At 39.1% G+C, this 17,589-nt stretch overlaps 1 protein-coding gene across 1 annotated transcript; it reads right to left on the reverse strand.

Annotated features, from left to right (window-relative positions):
• Positions 1–7: 7 nt before the first annotated feature.
• Positions 8–15,271, reverse strand: LOC109410055 (potassium/sodium hyperpolarization-activated cyclic nucleotide-gated channel 2). The gene is made up of 8 exons (XM_062849165.1): positions 14,956–15,271; positions 14,731–14,880; positions 1,943–2,076; positions 1,378–1,881; positions 1,124–1,317; positions 600–1,043; positions 392–440; positions 8–301 (listed from the first exon to the last, which is right to left on the reverse strand). The coding sequence occupies exons 1-8, from the start codon at positions 15,162–15,164 to the stop codon at positions 135–137; spliced, it is 1,851 nt and encodes a 616-aa protein (XP_062705149.1). The 5' UTR covers positions 15,165–15,271; the 3' UTR covers positions 8–134.
• Between the last annotated feature and the right edge of the window lie 2,318 nt (positions 15,272–17,589).

The following is a 17,589-nucleotide window of genomic DNA, read 5'->3' on the forward strand; positions in this document are numbered from 1 at the left end:
TTATTGACATATCGTATCGAGAAACGCTCTCTGTAAAATATAAAATGATCAAAATGTAGATATTATATTGTGCATCAAATTCTTCCCAATCGTCCCATTCCTAGCTGCATCGCCAATCAAAACCCAATTCAACTCTAACCGAAAAACTTTGTCCGCCTAATGGTTTCCGCTTCTTGGATAGTTTCGAGTACCACTTCGCGCTCGAGGGCCGCCAAAGTTTCGTACCGCTCCTGGGCCAGCGGTGTGATGGTTGCTTCCAAAGCCGGATATTGCAACAGCATTTCCACGTAAGCTGCTTTGGCTGCGGCGAGAGGAGAAAGTTCAAAATGATTGATGGGTGGCAATTTGGCTCGATTGTATCGACTATAAATAGGATGGAGAGGCTACTTACTCAGCAGGTACACTTCGCTAGTTTCAACAGCCACAATGTTGGAGTATTTCTGTGGAATTTACATTGCATTAGTAAGTGGATGTATTTTAAGTAAGTTTTGTTGAAACCACATTAAACAGATAGCTATTTCCAAATATGTCACTTTTCAATTTGAAAAGCTGAGCATGGAAACAGTGATATGCATGTACCGCTCATCAGGCAGCCTTACCATCAGTGAACTTCCCAGTACCAACTGGTACTCTCCAAAGTGTTCACCGTCCTCCAGATGCAGTACCTCTCTCCAGTTGGGTGTGTAAACGGCCACAGTTCCCTGGATAACCATTATCATTTTGGCCCCGTCGCTACCGTCGGAAGCCTTCACCAGAATGTCGTCTTTCAGATACAGCTGGTATTGTAAGTTATTCAATAACCACCGTACCATTTCCGGTGTCATCGTGTCACGAAATAGGGAAACTCCATTCACTATATTGCCGCAGATTTCTTCTCGTATTCCCAGATGGAACTGTTTACCGGAGCAAACGTCGATCTGGCTTTTGCGACTGTAGCGGTTGGAAATGCGATGATCATGGAAACAGAGAATTCGATCTTCCAACTCCGAAGGTAATTGTTCCGAGCGGATGTAGTCTTGAAGCTCGTGACGGTGTTCGTAATACTGTATAACAGGAAAAGTAAATGATTTAATTCCTAAATTGTTTCTTAGACTCCAAAAGAAAAATCTACTTCCACACCTACCATGCTAGTGCTGGAAAACATGATCCTAATAAAGATCAACAACTCTGCCAATACGTAAATTTTCATCAAATAACCGAAAATACTGAACATCAAGGACACCAAGATGTCGTCATCGGTCATGAACTGATCCATGGAATGCGTTACTAATCCCATCGTGTACAATGTTCGAAAAAAGCACTCAATGTACTGGTGGACTAAAATCGACAAAACAATTGAACGATGATCAACCTCCTTTCCCCCCTAAACCGTCTTACAAGGTTGCTTGCTCCAAATATCCGCTTGACTGATCCACGAGTTCTTGTCCACCAAATCAGGATCGGTTCCCTGTCGGAATCTCGCAACCAGGAACATCACACACGTTGCCCAATGCATGCAAAGTACCAGAACCGCAGCAATAGTAGTAAACTTCATGATGTTCCGACGAAGTCCAAATCTCCGATAAACATTTCCAATATATCGGAGAAAAGTCTTCAGCCGAAAAATCTTCAACATCGACAAAACGTTCCAAAAGTCCCAGAAACACCCAAAACGGAAATTGTGCTCCCGAAGGCAATCGAAAAACGAATACTGCAGCGCTTTCTTCGATACGATGAAACGCGTGAACAGCGGATCCGGTGCCGAACTTATCAAATCGATCCAGAACCACAGCAATGCATATTGGTTGGCAATCTTGCAGGGATCCAGTTCCACGTGTTGACGATCCCGATCGTAGAATCCGGTTCGAATGCTGAAGCAGATGTCGATGAGGCAAATGGCGTCTGAAATGGGAGTTTAAATCTGATCAGGAAGCTGTTAAAAAAAGTAAAAATGTTTGGTTACCAAAAGTGAGAACAACCTGGTGGAACCACGTTAGGGGATGATAATCTTCCGGGCGAAACAGGAATATTACGTCATAGGGGATGAATATGAAGGCGGTTGCAAAGGTAACTATCATTACGCATTCCCACCAGAACCTGCAAACAATCATTGAAAAAAAAAACAATGAAGATCGATGGTTTCAGTGCTTTCTTTTGAGAAGAAGTCCGGAGGAAAAGATGCAAGTCTAAGTGGTTAACGTGGCGATGATCGGTGTCACCAACACAGTTTGTTGAAAACTGACATATTTCTCACTACAGTGAACAGTATCCCTGCAGGGCAGTCAATGGGGCACGTTCGGTGTAGTACTAGAATTGAAGTAATGAGCTGAATTTTTGTATGGTGAGAAGGTCAATTCTCTGTTTCTGCAAAGAAATGGTTCAAAAAGCGTGGGTATTGTGATTCTTTGTCTAATTTAATGCTGTTTGAGCAAAACTTTGGATAACTTTGTTGTTTATGTTGCAAGAAATGGAGAAAACAACAACACGGTTACTCAAACTTTTGCTCAAACAGCATTTAATTAGGCAAGAAATCATAATACCCACGCTTTTTGAACCATTTCATTGCAGAAACGGAGAATATGCCTTCTCACCATACTAAAATTCAGCTCATTACTACAAATCTAGTACTTCACAAATCTGTCCTATGGAAACAGTGACCGAGAACCACTACGTTGATGACTTCCTCGGTGCGGTACCGTCAAGATATCCACGCAGTAGCAAGTTCCCAGTTTGAAAAGATACTGTCTAACGAGAAGGAAGTACTAAATCGACTAGAAGAAACCAGCACATCAATAGTAATCCAATGCCAGTAGACAAATACATACATACATACGAACGGGTTGTGGGCGTAACATGGATTCCGTCGGAAGACGCCTTCACATTTTATCAACAGGAATGGACAGATCGGTGAAGTACTAGATTTGTAGTAATGAGCTGAATTTTAGTATGGTGAGAAAGTCAATTCTCCGCTTCTGCAATAAAATGATGCTAAAAGCGTGGGTATTATGCCTAATTTGATGCTGTTTGAGCAAAACTTTGGGCAACAGTGTTGTTGTTTTCTCCATTTCTTGCAACATAAACAACATAGTTATCCAAAGTTTTGCTCAAACATCATCAAATTAGGCAAGGAATCATAATATCCACGCTTTTAGCATCATTTTATTGCAGAAACGAAGAATTGACCTTCTCACCATACTAAAATTCAGCTCATTACTACAAATCTAGTACTACACCGAACGTGCCCCATTGATGGAGATTGTTGAGAGCGTGGAGTCTGTTTCTCTATGGCTCTACGATCCCTTAGGTTTCACCGCACACTTCGTCGTTCAAGGAAAGATTCTGATGCAGGGGATTTGGCGGACAAGTTCAAACTGGGACGAGCCTATTGCTGATCACCTTCGTTAGTCTTGGACGAAGGTGAATCGAACAATATCAACAGATCAAAGAAGTGTACATTCCGCGCTGTTACTTCAAGGATTTCTGTCCGTAGCATTTCAGCGATATCGAGGTCCATGCGTTAAAGGATGCAAAAAATCAGCCTGTGCGTGTGTGGGCACCTTTGAATGACTATGTACTGACTCCCTTAGTCAGTCCACAGTAGAATCGCTTCTATTCCATGATTGGAATTACAGGCTGCCTTTCCATCTAATGCGAGGTATGCACTTCAAACGGGATCGCTCAAGGAATTTTCGTTCAGTGAATTATTTTTCCGGGACCAGAATGGTCAAGAAATTTAACATAGCAAGCCCTATTTGATTTGACGTTTCGTTTCAGCTCCGTACTACACACCAATTTTTTTGAAACGCTTCCAGCACAAAAAAAATCAGCAAAATAAATTGCTGAATTTCAGCAAAATTTTTGCTGCAATTCAGCACAACGTTGCTGATCAACTGTCAAAATTGCTGGATGGTTCAGCAATTTGAAAAATAATTGCTGATATTCAGTAAATTCGCATTGCTGAATGAAATCTCCCTGAATTTCCACGCATCGAGATAGGCCAAGAAATTTCTTGCAATCTGCATACTACCCATAATACAGAACATCTGCGCGATCCCTGCCATTAATATTCAGAAGCATTCCCTGTGTCAGATTCAGCAACAGTTCTTGCTTGGCTGTGCTCCGATAGTTGTCGGTATCATCAGTTTGTGTCGTTCCGTATTGTAGAAATCCTTTCCTGTTCCTACAAGTTCCGGAAAGTCAGTGGCCTACCAAACGATCAGGAGATTCTGCGGATGCAAATAGGACAGCTGAGGAAATTGGCCTTGTTACCGTATACCCATCGGTAGAGGAAGAGGAAGATGTACAACGATTGTCAAACTGAAACAGACTGGCTACGGGCAACAATATATGTTCACCGAGCGGTGGCAGTATGGAAGCACTTGCCAAGTGAGACTAGATCGCACAAAATACTCAGCCAGAGTAGGTGCGCGAAAGCAGAAGAAACACTTTGGCGGAAAGCTCAAGCACAGGTGTATCTGGAAGAAGTTCAGCTGTTGGACATTATATGTCCCGTCAATTGACAGATCTGAATAGAAAGAGACAATCACATAACGCTATCCTATCTAATGTAAAAGGTTTCGTTGGAATATAGATTGGAAAGAGCGTTCAGTTTCGCTTCAGCTATCAATTAGTTCAAACCTTAATTATAGTGAATCCGAATGTTCTGTGGGAAAACCTGAATTTTACAGGACGAAGCGTGGTGAAAAGCTGTTCAATTCGTGCGCTTTCACAAATCCTTGGCGAAAAAGGAGCTCTACGAGTTGGCGGCAGAATCGAACAAGCTCTATGGATTTCATACGAAACGAAGCATTCAGCTTCCACCAGCGAATCCTTCACTCCAACAGTAAGATAGGGTGCAACAAGTAGAGACAACGGTTTTACATTCCGAGAAGGCCAACAGTATGTAGTACTAAACGTGTGTCGTAGCCGTTAGTACTGAACGATTAGGAAAGTAGCTCCAGTTCCACCGATGATAAGACAGCTGAAAACGGTACGTCTTACTCCCTTCATTAGTTCGTTTACGTACGTTGAGGTGGTCTACATGGGTTTCTGTCAAGTGAAAGTCGATTGCACTATTGTGAAGCAATGGATATGTTTGTTCACGTGCCTCACAGTTCAGACTTTTCATCTGGAATTAGCGCACAATCTGTTAATGAAATCTTGCATAATGGCGTTCAGGTCATGGCTCAAGCCGATGTGGATCACCTAAGGTACGACGAAAGGAAACTAGTCGGCTTTTTTTCATTCCTACGGCGTTCTTATGGAAGTGACGTCATATTCCATATTTGTAAACATGACGTCACTCCTATAAGAACTCAGTAGGAATGGAAGAGCCTACTAGTTTCCTATCGCCGCACCTATGGGTAAATCTACATCGGGCTCAGGCGTTTCGTTAATCAGCGAGGAGTTTCGCAGGAAGTATTCACCAATTTTGTTGGAGCCAGTGTCGGTAGTTATCAGAGCAGATGCAGAGAATTATCAACGAGAATTGTGCGACTACGTTTATCAACCATCGCAGTGGCAATAACAGCAAATCCGACAGTCCGGATTATCTGAGAAACGAGCTATTTGAAGCCATAATGGTGGAAGCAGAAGGTATCGTTAACAGTCTTCCACTGGTATCAAGCAGCCAACAGTTGATCAGTGATCAGTCTCAGAGACAGCTGGTCAGTTGCTAGGAACACCATGGACGAGTTCTGGTGCAGATGGGTGCTGGAGTATTTGCCGAGTTTCTGACCAAGGAGGACGAAGTGGCTCGATAGCGTTAAAATGCTGGACTGGCTTAGTCGTGATAATGATGAGCGCAATCACGGAGCAGTTGGGAAAGAGGACGGATTCTGGAAATCTTTTCTGAAAAATCTAGAACGATGTGCAGTAGTAGTCCGGACAACTCGAGGAGTAGTTTATCCTGGGATTCTTTTTTGGAATTTCTCATGGGCTTCCATCATGGATTCATTCATGATTCATATCATGAGATTCGTCTTGTATTCTATAAGGTTCTTTCGGGAATATTTGATGGATTTCTTCCGATTTTTTTTTTCAGGGATTCAGTAAGGAATCCTTACGATATTTCTACCAAGATTGTTTCAAGGATTTCTTTTGTATTTTTTTTTAATTTTCTTCCGGGATTTCTTCTGGATTTATTATTTAAATTTCTTTCAGAATTCTTCTAAGGGTTCTCTTCGGGAATGATCTTTGGATTCCTCCCAAGATTCTTTTTAGCATTCCTCCAGGAAGCGAACTTAAATCTTGTACCACATACGATTTTCTGAAAGTCCTCGTTAAAAAAGTAAGGAAAATGCATTTGTATGCTCAAATTAATGGGCCCCCCGTTAGTTAGAGCCACAACAGACCCCTTGACCCTCAAAAGCCCTTTTTTTTTTTTTTTTTTTACTCAAAGACCATACAATCAAAAAATTTGAAACCAATTTTAAATTGAATCCGGTTAGTTGGTCTTCCAATATCTGGGTGTGGCATCCCCCCTGACCCCTCCCCCCTTTCTGGGTATTGAGAAATGCCTTGCCACGGGGGTGTTTTTCGGCAATTTTATTGAATATCACACATATTATCATTCTGAAATTTGTATTGTAAAATTTATTTGGCCATAAAATGATCGCTCTGTGCTATGGGCATGCCACCGCTACGGAACCAGTTCCGGACGTTCAGGTTTCCGGACATAATCTCCGGAGGAACCGGCTACATACTGTTTACTAAGGTTCGCATTCATAATCCTTTTTTGCGGCTTCAAATATTGAATTTAGAGGTATGATGTCTTAGAAGAGTTTGTTCTAGGGTGACATTAGGTATTATCGGCAGGTTTGTTCTCTTCGTCATGGGGGGTTTTTGTCAACCAAATTGCCTGAAACTTGGCCATATCATTCAGCTTAATTGGGAAGGATTTGAGGCCAGCTCTGAGTTCAATAGGGTTCAAAAAACCCCCCAAGACGAAGTGAACAAAACGGCCGAGAATAGGTAATTTCCCCTATATACTTAATTCTTTATTTTAAAATTTTCACCTAGATGATTAATCCACCTAAAAGTGCGATAGGAATACACTTTTCCCAAAAATAAAGATAGAGTATTGGAGTCTTCTACAAAGTTGCAGAAAAGGGTATTATTGGAAAGTTTGCCGAACAAACTATTACCTTATTTGCTCAACTTTAAGAGTTATGTATCATTGTTTGTGGACGACCCCTTGTAATATGTTTTCGGATATAACTTTTTCTATGGATTTTTAGGATTTTTCGAGTGTTCTACAAAGTTGTTCTTTGTGATGGAATACACCTCATTCTGCTTTTTTCTTCGTACTGGATTAACGCTCCAAGTGGTACAGCGACTGCATCTCAACTGAAACTGAGGATTGCGGACTAAAATTTGACAGCAGCCAGGCTGCTGCCAAACCTCCAAAATGATCACAGTGTGCCTGGATACAAGTTCGGTTTACTTAGTCACTCTAAAACAAATGAAACGTTGAATGACACACAAACTTTGCCATCAGATACGAAAATGTTTTCTAACGTTTAGTTATTTGAAAATTATGTGTAAAACTTGCCCAATATTTGCAAATTATTCTTCCAAGCCTGTAACGGACCAAAACAGCTGAATATATACGATTGATTGTAACTTTCGCTGTTATTCATCTGTTTAATCTTTGTGTGGAGTAGTTTATGCGTGCACTTTGAAATAAATCTCCATAGAGATAAGCAACTCAACAACGGGAAGCACTGGAAGAAAACGTACGTGCTCAAATTGAATGACCAAAATAGTTGAGTCCGCACACCTCAGTGGAATACACCTCATTCTGCTTTTTTCTTCGTACTGGATTAACGCTCCAAGTGGTACAGCGCCTGCATCTCAACCCAAAAAATTTAAAAAGACTCTATGGAGTTTTTGGTGAAATTCTCTTTATTTTTTTATTTTTAATGATTATAATACTCCTCTAAAAATTATTACTGTAAACTCTCATGCAATTACAGCTTAGATTCCCACGTACAAAAAAAATGCTTTGATTTTTCTTGACATTTTTGTTTATTTTCCTGCTGTGATTCTTTCAGTAGTTCATACGAGGATCCCTAAAGTAAATTTTCTTAGTATTTATCCAGTAGTTCATGCCGAAAATCCACTTGAAATTTCTTCAGAAACTTTTTTTGGCATTAATTCAATAATTTCCTAAAGAATGCACCAGGAAGTCTTGTTGGAATTCCTCAACCAATTCCTGCTGGTAATGTACCAAGAATTCTTGGTGCACTCCTAAGAGCAATTACTGAAGAAATCTCAGCTGATATTGTTTGAGAAATTCCAGCAAGAATTCCTGAAAAAAATAGTGGAAATGTCTGAAGGAATCCTAGCCAGAATTTCAGGTGATGTTGCTAGGGAAATTCCTAAAGGTATCCTTGAAGAATCTCTGGAGAAACCACAAATGGAATTCCTATAGGAACCCTTGGAAGAATTACATGCAGCAAATGTAAAGGTATCTTTGGAGAAACCTCTGGGGCAATCTCAGCAAGAATTTCGAGAGAAATTCCATTATCAATTTATGGAGGAGTTTCAAGAGAATTTCTCAAAACACTTTTTCTTGGATTCCTCCAAAAATTTCTCTTTGCGTTTTTCTGAGCATTTCTCTAAGAATTCCTTCAGGACCTCATTTACGAAAAAAAAACTCTAAAATGCCCAGTCCACAGGAATTTCTACAAAAGTTCCTTTTGTGAGTTTTACAGGGGTTTTTTTTTCAAAACATTCCTCTACAAATTTCACTTCAACTTTCCCCAAAATGCCTGCTTGGTTAAAACCACGAATTCCTCAAGTTGTTCTTCTAGTAATACCTCTTGGAATTCATCAAAGACTTCTTCTGGGATTAAAGCCTGTATCCGCAATAATCGGGACACAAAAGTACGGCAGTAACTCTGTACTGAGTCAATAAAAATTGGCCAAAAATTAACTGAAAACTCTTTGATGTATGTTTATTATTTGTGCAAAATTTCATAAAAATCGATGCATTACTTTTAACTGTGGATGAGAAACAAACAGACGATGTTTTTAAGATTTTGTACAATCATCACCAGTTTTCATTCGCATACTAGATGGTTCTTTTCCGCTACAATTCAAAGAACTGTGAGGATAATTATGAAACTTCGTAAGCAGTTATGAAAGTTATAGAGACACTTTCTTGCAAAATTTCATCAACTTTTATCAATTGGATTGAAAGTTACTGGTGTTGATAGGGGATAGTGTTAGTGAAAATGATTCATGTTTTTTATGTGCGATGTTTGCCCATTCATAACTTTTGAATATCTCTGTCAATTTTCATGAAATTTTCACAGAAGGTAGTTGATTATGTGTATAATATGCCTGCAAATTTTTATGATTATTGGTGCAGTACTTTCAACAATACAATCGAAACAATAAAAGGTGCTCACTAATTGTTGTCTGAAGGGCTAAAATCACGGTCAGCCCCAATATATGTTTCGACTATAAAATTGTTGATAGTGCATCGATTTTTTGGATATTTTGCCTATGTAAGTAAAGTAGATTGAGAGGTTTGCGTTCAAAATTTCAGTCATTTTCTTTATCAAATTCAAAAGTTACAGCGCTGACTAGCTAAACAAGGGGCTGTACAAAATTCAATTGCTCGCATTCTACTGTTTCATTGCTGCAACAAAAGGTACTTCACCGATTCACATGAAATTTTGCAGGTGAAATGAACACATCTTAAGATATTATCAGGCAAAATTTGAGCAATTTTAATGTATCTATTGCAGAATTACATCCATATTTCTGTGTCCCGATTATTGCGGATACAGGCTTTACCTCTAGACATTCTTGTTGGGATTTATTGAATTATTATTGATTGGATTCATCCACCAACTACTACTGTAACTTCCCTTCTGTAACATCCTTCAGAGTTTCTCTTGCGCTTCTTCTAAGAATGTATCTAGGGATTGTTTCAGGAATTTCTCTTCGTTTTCTTGTTGGAAGTCTCCTTCAGATTCCTTTGAGAAATTAAGTCGAAATTGATTCAGATTTCTCGAGGAATTCGAGGTGGGAAACCTCTTGGAAATCTTGCTGGGATTCCTCAAGCCATTAATGACAGAAATTATTCAGCAATTCTAAGAAGATATCTCAAAAGATTTCTCCAGCAATTTGTGTAGGGATGACTGCTGGTATTTCTCCTCGAAATTCTTCTCCAAGGATACCTCTAGGAATTCCTCTTGCAATACATTCAGTAAACATCAGGGATTCCAAAAATACTTTCTGGAATTTCTTAGTGAATTCTTGCTGAGATTTCCATGGAATATCTCCAATAAATATAAATATTGCTCTTTAAAGTCCTGCAGAAATTACTGGAGGATTCTCTGCAGTTATTGCATTGGAATCCCAGAAAAAAAATCAGGAGGGTACATACCTGAAATGTTTAGAAAAACCCCAGTAGAAGTCCTGGAGCAATTCCAGCAGTAGCTTATAATATATTCTCAAGAGGATTCCCAAAAGGAATTACTTATTTCTGGAAAAATCTATGAATAAATTACAGCAGTAATGACTGGAGGAGTCCCAGCAAGAAATTCCTATTGGTAATGCAAGAAGAATTGAAGAGTCCAGGTGCAAAGGGGTGTAAGTGACCATTTTGTCGATCGAGCTGAGCATATCAAAAAATTCTTATAATTTTAAGCTTTTAGGAACTTTTTCCAGATTATTTTTACGATGAATTACAATGAATCGGAGAAAATTGGGTCCATTTTGAAACCTTATTAATTTTGCATGGGAGGAAAAAATAATGGAAAACTTTATTTACTCAAATCTCATTTACTCGAAAGTATATTTTTTCCCCCGCTCAATTCTTGCAGAAATTTATGGAAGATTTTCAAGAGCAATTGCTGGAGGAATTCTTGGTCAACACCTCTGAAAGAAGCACAGGAGGAATTTCTGGGAGAGTCCATGGAGAAATCTCTTCAAATGTCGCAATGAGAATTTCTGCAGGAATCCCAGCGGACATTCTTGTAGAATTTTTGAGAGCAAAATCTGAATGTATCCCGGAGAAATTCCTGAAGGAACCCTTGAAGCTATTTCTCCAGCAATCGCCGCAGGAATCGCTTAGAGAAATGCATCAGGTTTTTCTGAAGACATTCCTCTTGCAATTTTCCTAAGGAGTTTTAAACATATTTTTATACATACCTTCAAGGACTCCCCCAGAGATTTCTCCAAGGTTAGTTAGTTAGTTTTTATTTTTAACCAAAATTTAGAAAGAGGGAAAAGCACGTGTGAGTGATTTCTTTTTCTATTTCTCCAAGGTATTCTATAGAAATTATGCTTGCGATTCATTTATAGATTTCTTCATGGATTTCTTAAGATTTTTTTTTCTAAGAGTGCCTACCAGCAGAAACTCTAACTAGAATTTCTCCAGGAATATTTCCAGCATCACTTCTGGAGAAATCTCAGCAATAATTCCTAAAGGAATTTCTAGTTGCTTCCCAGCTGGAAAATTTGTAAGAATATTTTCGAAATAATCGTCATGTAAATCCCCGAGGGAATCAAAACGAGTTTTTTTTTTAAGAATCACAGTTGTAACCACTAGCGTGGCCAGATGATCCTTTTTTACTCGTTCTTCTGGAACAAACAAGAGAACGAGAATCATGGAAGAGATGGAACATGCTCTCACTTCTATTCCTCTGTTTCTCAGGATTAAAGAAGAGAATAAATGAGAAAAAAGAAAAATAAGCCGGATCTAGTGGGTGCCCAGGACCGAAAGTAGTAAGTAAGTAGTGACTGTAATTGAGTGAGGTATTCCAGCAGTAATTTCTGCAAAAATCATAGGAATTTCTCCAAGCATACTTCAGAATGGCTTTTTAGGATTTCAGTTGAGATGCAGTCGCTGTTCCACTTGGAGCGTTAATCCAGTACGAAGAAAAAAGCAGAATGAGGTGTATTCCATCACAAAGAACAACTTTGTAGAACACTCGAAAAATCCTAAAAATCCATAGAAAAAGTTATATCCGAAAACATTTTACAGGGGGTCGTCCACAAACAATGACACATAACTCTTAAAGTTGAGCAAATAAGGTAATAGTTTGTTCGGCAAACTTTCCAATAATACCCTTTTCTGCAACTTTGTAGAAGACTCCAATACTCTATCTTTATTTTTGGGAAAAGTGTATTCCTATCGCACTTTTAGGTGGATTAATCATCATTAATCATGAGAAGTCCCAAAAAAATGACCACGTGGTTTATGGACAGCCCCTAACCGCATTCAATTTAAAATTGGTTTCAAATTTATTGATTGTATGGTCTTTGAGTAGTAGCCGATTGAAAAAAAGTGGTTCGTCTAGGGCTTTTGAGGGTTGATTTTGGTCAAATAGTGGTTTATTTAAACCGTTTTAACTCGAAAGCTTCTCAACACCACCTCAAACCGAATTGTTGTTGAAAAGAGTAAAGGTAAAGCTAATATTTACAATTATAAAAAGTTGAGTCGGCCATATTGATTTTGGCCGCCATCTTGGATTTTTATACCAAAACATTGTTTTCACCATGATGGCAACTACCGATTTTCAAAATTGTTGCATCAATAGAAAGCTGAGACATTTATACATAACATATAACAAAAATAGAGATGTCTTTTTTTCCTATCAAAAGTTATCTGCAGTTGTGTAAATTAAGCCACGTTTTCCCCATACATTTCCATGCGCACCGGCAACGACATTCAACAGCATCCAGGTTTACGCCTGCATGCAAAGGCACCTGCCGTGAAATTCGGGTAAATAGGAGCGGGCATTGCTTTTATTACTTTTTCAGTGTTTTGAAAAGCTTAAACCTCCAGCTTTCCATGAGTGGGTTCAGATTTCAAATTCCTGTACGTAAACACTGCGAAATAACGCTGCATTTATGAAAACGCCTGGCACCGGGCCCAGTGCGCAAAAGTGGTATGATTTATAAAACGAAACATAACTTTTGAAAGAAGAAAAAGACATCTCTAATTTTTTGAAAATGTTATGTATAAACTAGCTGGCCCGGCAAACTTTGTCTTGCCCGGTTGTGGTGGTTTGACAACTGTTGAGCTCAAAATATCACCGCACTCTAGATTGGTTTCATTTCGATCGTGTTGATTTCCTTCCCAGCTCATGAAAAATCAGTAATATATCAATTTTCTTACTTTTCTAAATGATTTTCATAACTTTTTGTACATATAAACACAGTCACCATGAATACGAATCTAACCATGAAAGAGTCATGCTGATCGGATCAGCCGCTCGTGAGTTTTGTTGCCTCAAAGGGATTTCAAACTCATTTTTATATATATAGATGTCTCAGCTTTCAATTGATGCAAAAATTTTGAAAATCGGTGGTTGCAATCATGTCGAAAAATAATGTTTTGGTAAAAAAATCCAAGATGGCGGCCAAAATCAATATGGCCGACCCAGCTTTTTATAATTGTAAATAGTAGCTCTATCTTTCCTCTTTTCAACAACAATTCGTTTTGAGGCGGTTTTTGGAGAAACTTTTGAGTTATAACGGTTTAAATGAGTCAACATTTGACCAGAATCGAGGGGTTGTTGTGGCACTAACTAACGGGGGGTCCATCAATTTGAGTAACCAAATGCATTTTCCTTACTTTTTTAACGAGGACTTTCAGAAAATCGCCGCCCTGAACATTTTTTGAAGGCAAGGTGTAAGTAGTGGGCCGGTCTCCTCAGCGAGAATTATCCAATTAGCTTCCATATCATGTAAAAACAATTGAGGAAGAACTACAATTTCCTCAAAATAATAAGATTGAATAATTTTGCCTCGAACTATGTTTCCGTCTAGTGCACGTCTATTTCGGACACAACCTGTTCCCGGCACACCTTTTACGTGATACTATGGTACACAGGACGAAATTTATGATTTGAACGTAGGTGTTCATAGTACTTTTGAGCAGAAAGTTTTGAAATTGAGGTGGATGTAGATTTAGATTAACGACCAAAATATTTCCGTCAATATTGTTGTCCACCAGATCATAAATCGCCATCATAGTGCAATAAAGAAATTTATTTATTTAATTGAACAGCTTTTCATGCATTCTGCAGCAATGAAATCCAACTTTAAAGTGCCCCAGCGTTTTATGGGGTGTGAATTAAAGGTTGATTGAATAAGACTTATTGAATCTGGCGAAATGAAAATTTAACGGTGATGAAGAACAATTCGACTAGCTGCTATTTTAGTGAGGTTGCCTTCGTCGTACGCAAAACCAGAAAAACCATCAAATCGTAAAGTAGCGTGAAATTAAAACGTGAAATTTTGCGTAATCATTCGATTTCCAGTGAAGCACAAGGGCTGGTTAATAATAGTCTACATCTTTTTGCTTCAATCTGGTGAGCTATTGACAAAGGTACGTCGGAATATTTGTAATTATTGGCTCTTTTCCGTCTGATATGATGGGATCTAGCGCGTATGACGAAATAGTTTTCTATTCTATACATGTCTGGTGTAAGCTATAAAGTCATCTGACAGTAGTACTTATTCGACTGTTATGCTCATTTTAGCGCCGCTCTTTAGCTGAGCTGAGATGCAGCCTTTGTCCCAGTTGGGACGCTATGCCCTTAGGAGGATGCATAGTTACTTGAATCCTACAGAAAAGCAACCAAACCTCTTAGAGAAGCGATTAATTATAAATCTGTAGGTAATATTTACATTTGGTTTGAATGTGTTCTCTCCATGAAAGTGCTAACAACCATGCGCCTCCACTAATATGGAAACACGTGGTGCTCATTTGCACTTGATTACCTCAGATAGCTGAACGGATGAATCGTGCCCGAGTAGAAACTAATGTGACGGGATATTTCCCGCTTCCTAGCAGTATCGCTCCGGAACACTTCGCGGCTGAGAGCGCTGGATTGGTCCAGGTAGCACATGCGACGAAACCATCGGGATATTCTGTAAGTGACAGAGTAGTTTGTTAATTTACTTCCACTTCAACGATTCAAAGCTGTGAACAACAAATCGACATGCCTTTTCGCAAACGACTCCCCCGGAACGAACGCCCGCAGAAGGTCTATGTTGTGCCCCGTTTTGCAATCGTGATTGGGAAAGCCGATCGATGGCACTTTTTTCGATGCAATTTCGTCCAGCAGCTCAATTTTCGCTCTCGACGCTGTGTCATCATCGTCGGCGTTGTCGTTTCCACTGTGCACGGGTTGTTGAGAAGCTGAAGGATTCATGGTTGACGCCGCCACGCAGAGCAACCAACAACGAACGCAGCAAGCAGCACCAGCACTCACGGGATGCAACAGGATGCAATCCAACGGTAAACATGAAACTGTCGACTGCAGCAGTGTGTACAAGTGCTTGCTGAGATTCAGGGAATTTTCAAATTTGTTTATGCGAAACAAATACGCTTCGGAACGAGCTGACAAGTGGCACGTATAAAATCGCTGGGGATGGATGCCTGGCACTTGGTACACGTGGAAGGTGCCGAGCCATGCTTCATACTGCATAGTGGTTGGGTGTAGAATAAATGCCAGACAGAACGTGTAGTTCAAAACAGTTGAAAACGTATGAAAATCACGAAATCTGTCGCAGTTTTTATCAAAGCAATGAATAACTGCTCTTTTTTAACTTTTAAATACACACGGCCTCATCGCTGGCGGATGCATCCTACTTGATTTCACATTTTCCAAGACAAGACTTAAGGAATACTTTAGATCATTACGTTAACAAAGAGTTTCGTATTGAAGGATGCATAATTCCAATGTAATTTAAATAAAAGTGAACTAGTTCTTAAGATAAATGTAAATGAAAGAAACTTTCAGATCTTTCTACAGTATTGATGCAACAATGCAGCGATACACCAATGCACGATGGAAAAATGCAAGGATAATACTTGTACAACTGCCATACCGTGTGAAACATTTCAAAGCGTGGCGGAAGAACAAACAACTCAGGGATCTCATATCTATGATTTTTATTCACAGGATCATCTGGTCTGTGTAGGGTCTACCTCGAATCCAAAGTAAGATTCAATCCTGGATTCAATAAACCACGATCAGATGATGAACTCAAAATCTAATTCTTCAATTACTTGCCCTCTGAAACAGCGTGTTTATGTCACCACGTCTCAGTTAGTTCTCCCTTCCATGTAGGTCCCCGACTACTATGACCGTTTCTTTTCGTTGCCCCTAAAGTGTCCCACACAATGCATACGTTTGCGTGTGCGTGACAGTAGTTTGACACATTTCCCATGGGAAAACTGTCAAAAAAACGCAAACCTCGACGGAACGGACGCTATGTGTTCCAGGCTTAACAACGAGCACAAGTCTCGGGACACCGAAGCAAATCATCTACTCATTATTTTAGAATAACATTATCAATTTCCTACAGTCTGTAAAAAGTTTCCACGAAAGCTATTACATCAATTGAGTTGTCCAAAAAATGTCTCACGAAACCCAATGCAAGCCTATCCATATACGGGAGAACAAAAGATGTTTACAAAGTTCTTACAGATAGATTAACACGGGAAATCTGAACACAAACCACTACCACACAGGAATTTGGATTGGTCTATGCATATGTGAAATATTTCACAGCATTGAGCAAATCATTGAGAAGTATTCACCTTTTGACTGTAAATGACTGTTGTAGCAGGGCTCTGATCCATAGAATGCATCGTTGTTCGAGTTTGACGTTTGCTCACTACCGCCATTTAGTTGATGATTGGCCAAACTCAGTCTCTCTTCCGTGACTGTGACTTGATTGATTGAGCGGTTCCTCCACAAATTCATCAAAGTATTCATTTGCAAAACCGTTCATGTATATCTTCAGAAATTCTTCCAGGGCTTACTGTAAAAAATACTCCTGACATTTTTTTTAGAAATTTCACCAGCGATTACTTCATAAATTCTTCCAGGCATATCTTCAGAAAATACATAATTTCTTTTAGAATTTTGTTCAAAGTTTCATACTGATTACCTCAGACATTAATTTAAGAACTCCTTTATAAAACTTTTCTTGGATTCCTTCCGAAATTGATCCATGAACTGCTTCAGAAAATTCTCTAGCAATTTCTTTTCAGTAAGTCTTCCATAGATTATTTTTGAATTTTTTTTAGTACATCTTTCATTGCAAATGAACCAGCCTCGGGCAAAAAATCTCTCATAGAAAGACTCCTGATTTTTCATGGATTGCCTCAGAAATTTCTCGAGAAGCTCCTTCAGAAACTCCTCTAGATGACCCTTAAGAAAATTTCCCAAGAATGAAAAACTTCCATGGGTTTCTCCAGAAATTCCTTTATAGATTCTTTCAGAAATCTGTACGAAATTTTCAACAGATTTCTTCAGAAATGCTCCAAATAATCAAAATTTTAGAACTCCTTCAGAAATTCTTCCTGGGATTCCTTTGGAAATTTCCTTGGAGATTCCTCCATAAGTTTGTCTACACACCAAAAATCGAATGAGGGTTTCAGCAAAATTTTGCTGAATTTTGCCGAGCTGAAGGCTTCAGCAAAAATTTTGCTGAAATTCAGCAAAATTTTGCTGATTTGTTCAGTAAACTCTGCTGATCACCAGTAACGTTTTGCTGAAATTCAGCAAACTTTGCTGAAAGTTCAGCAAACAATTTTGCTGGACGCTTCAGCTCGGCAAAATTCAG

Source organism: Aedes albopictus, chromosome 2 (assembly GCF_035046485.1).
Source record: "Aedes albopictus strain Foshan chromosome 2, AalbF5, whole genome shotgun sequence".
Taxonomy (NCBI): Eukaryota; Metazoa; Arthropoda; class Insecta; order Diptera; family Culicidae; genus Aedes; species Aedes albopictus.

Bases quoted from the DNA above. Each gene is read 5' to 3' on its own strand.
- LOC109410055 (XM_062849165.1), bottom strand. From the start codon at position 15,164: ATGAATCCTTCAGCTTCTCAACAACCCGTGCACAGTGGAAACGACAAC. The intron at 2,077-14,730 runs GTAATCAAGTGC...GATTGTTTGCAG, and splicing joins CATCCGTTCAGCTATCTGAG to GTTCTGGTGGGAATGCGTAA. The intron at 441-599 runs GTAAGGCTGCCT...TAAATTCCACAG, and splicing joins TACTGGGAAGTTCACTGATG to AAATACTCCAACATTGTGGC.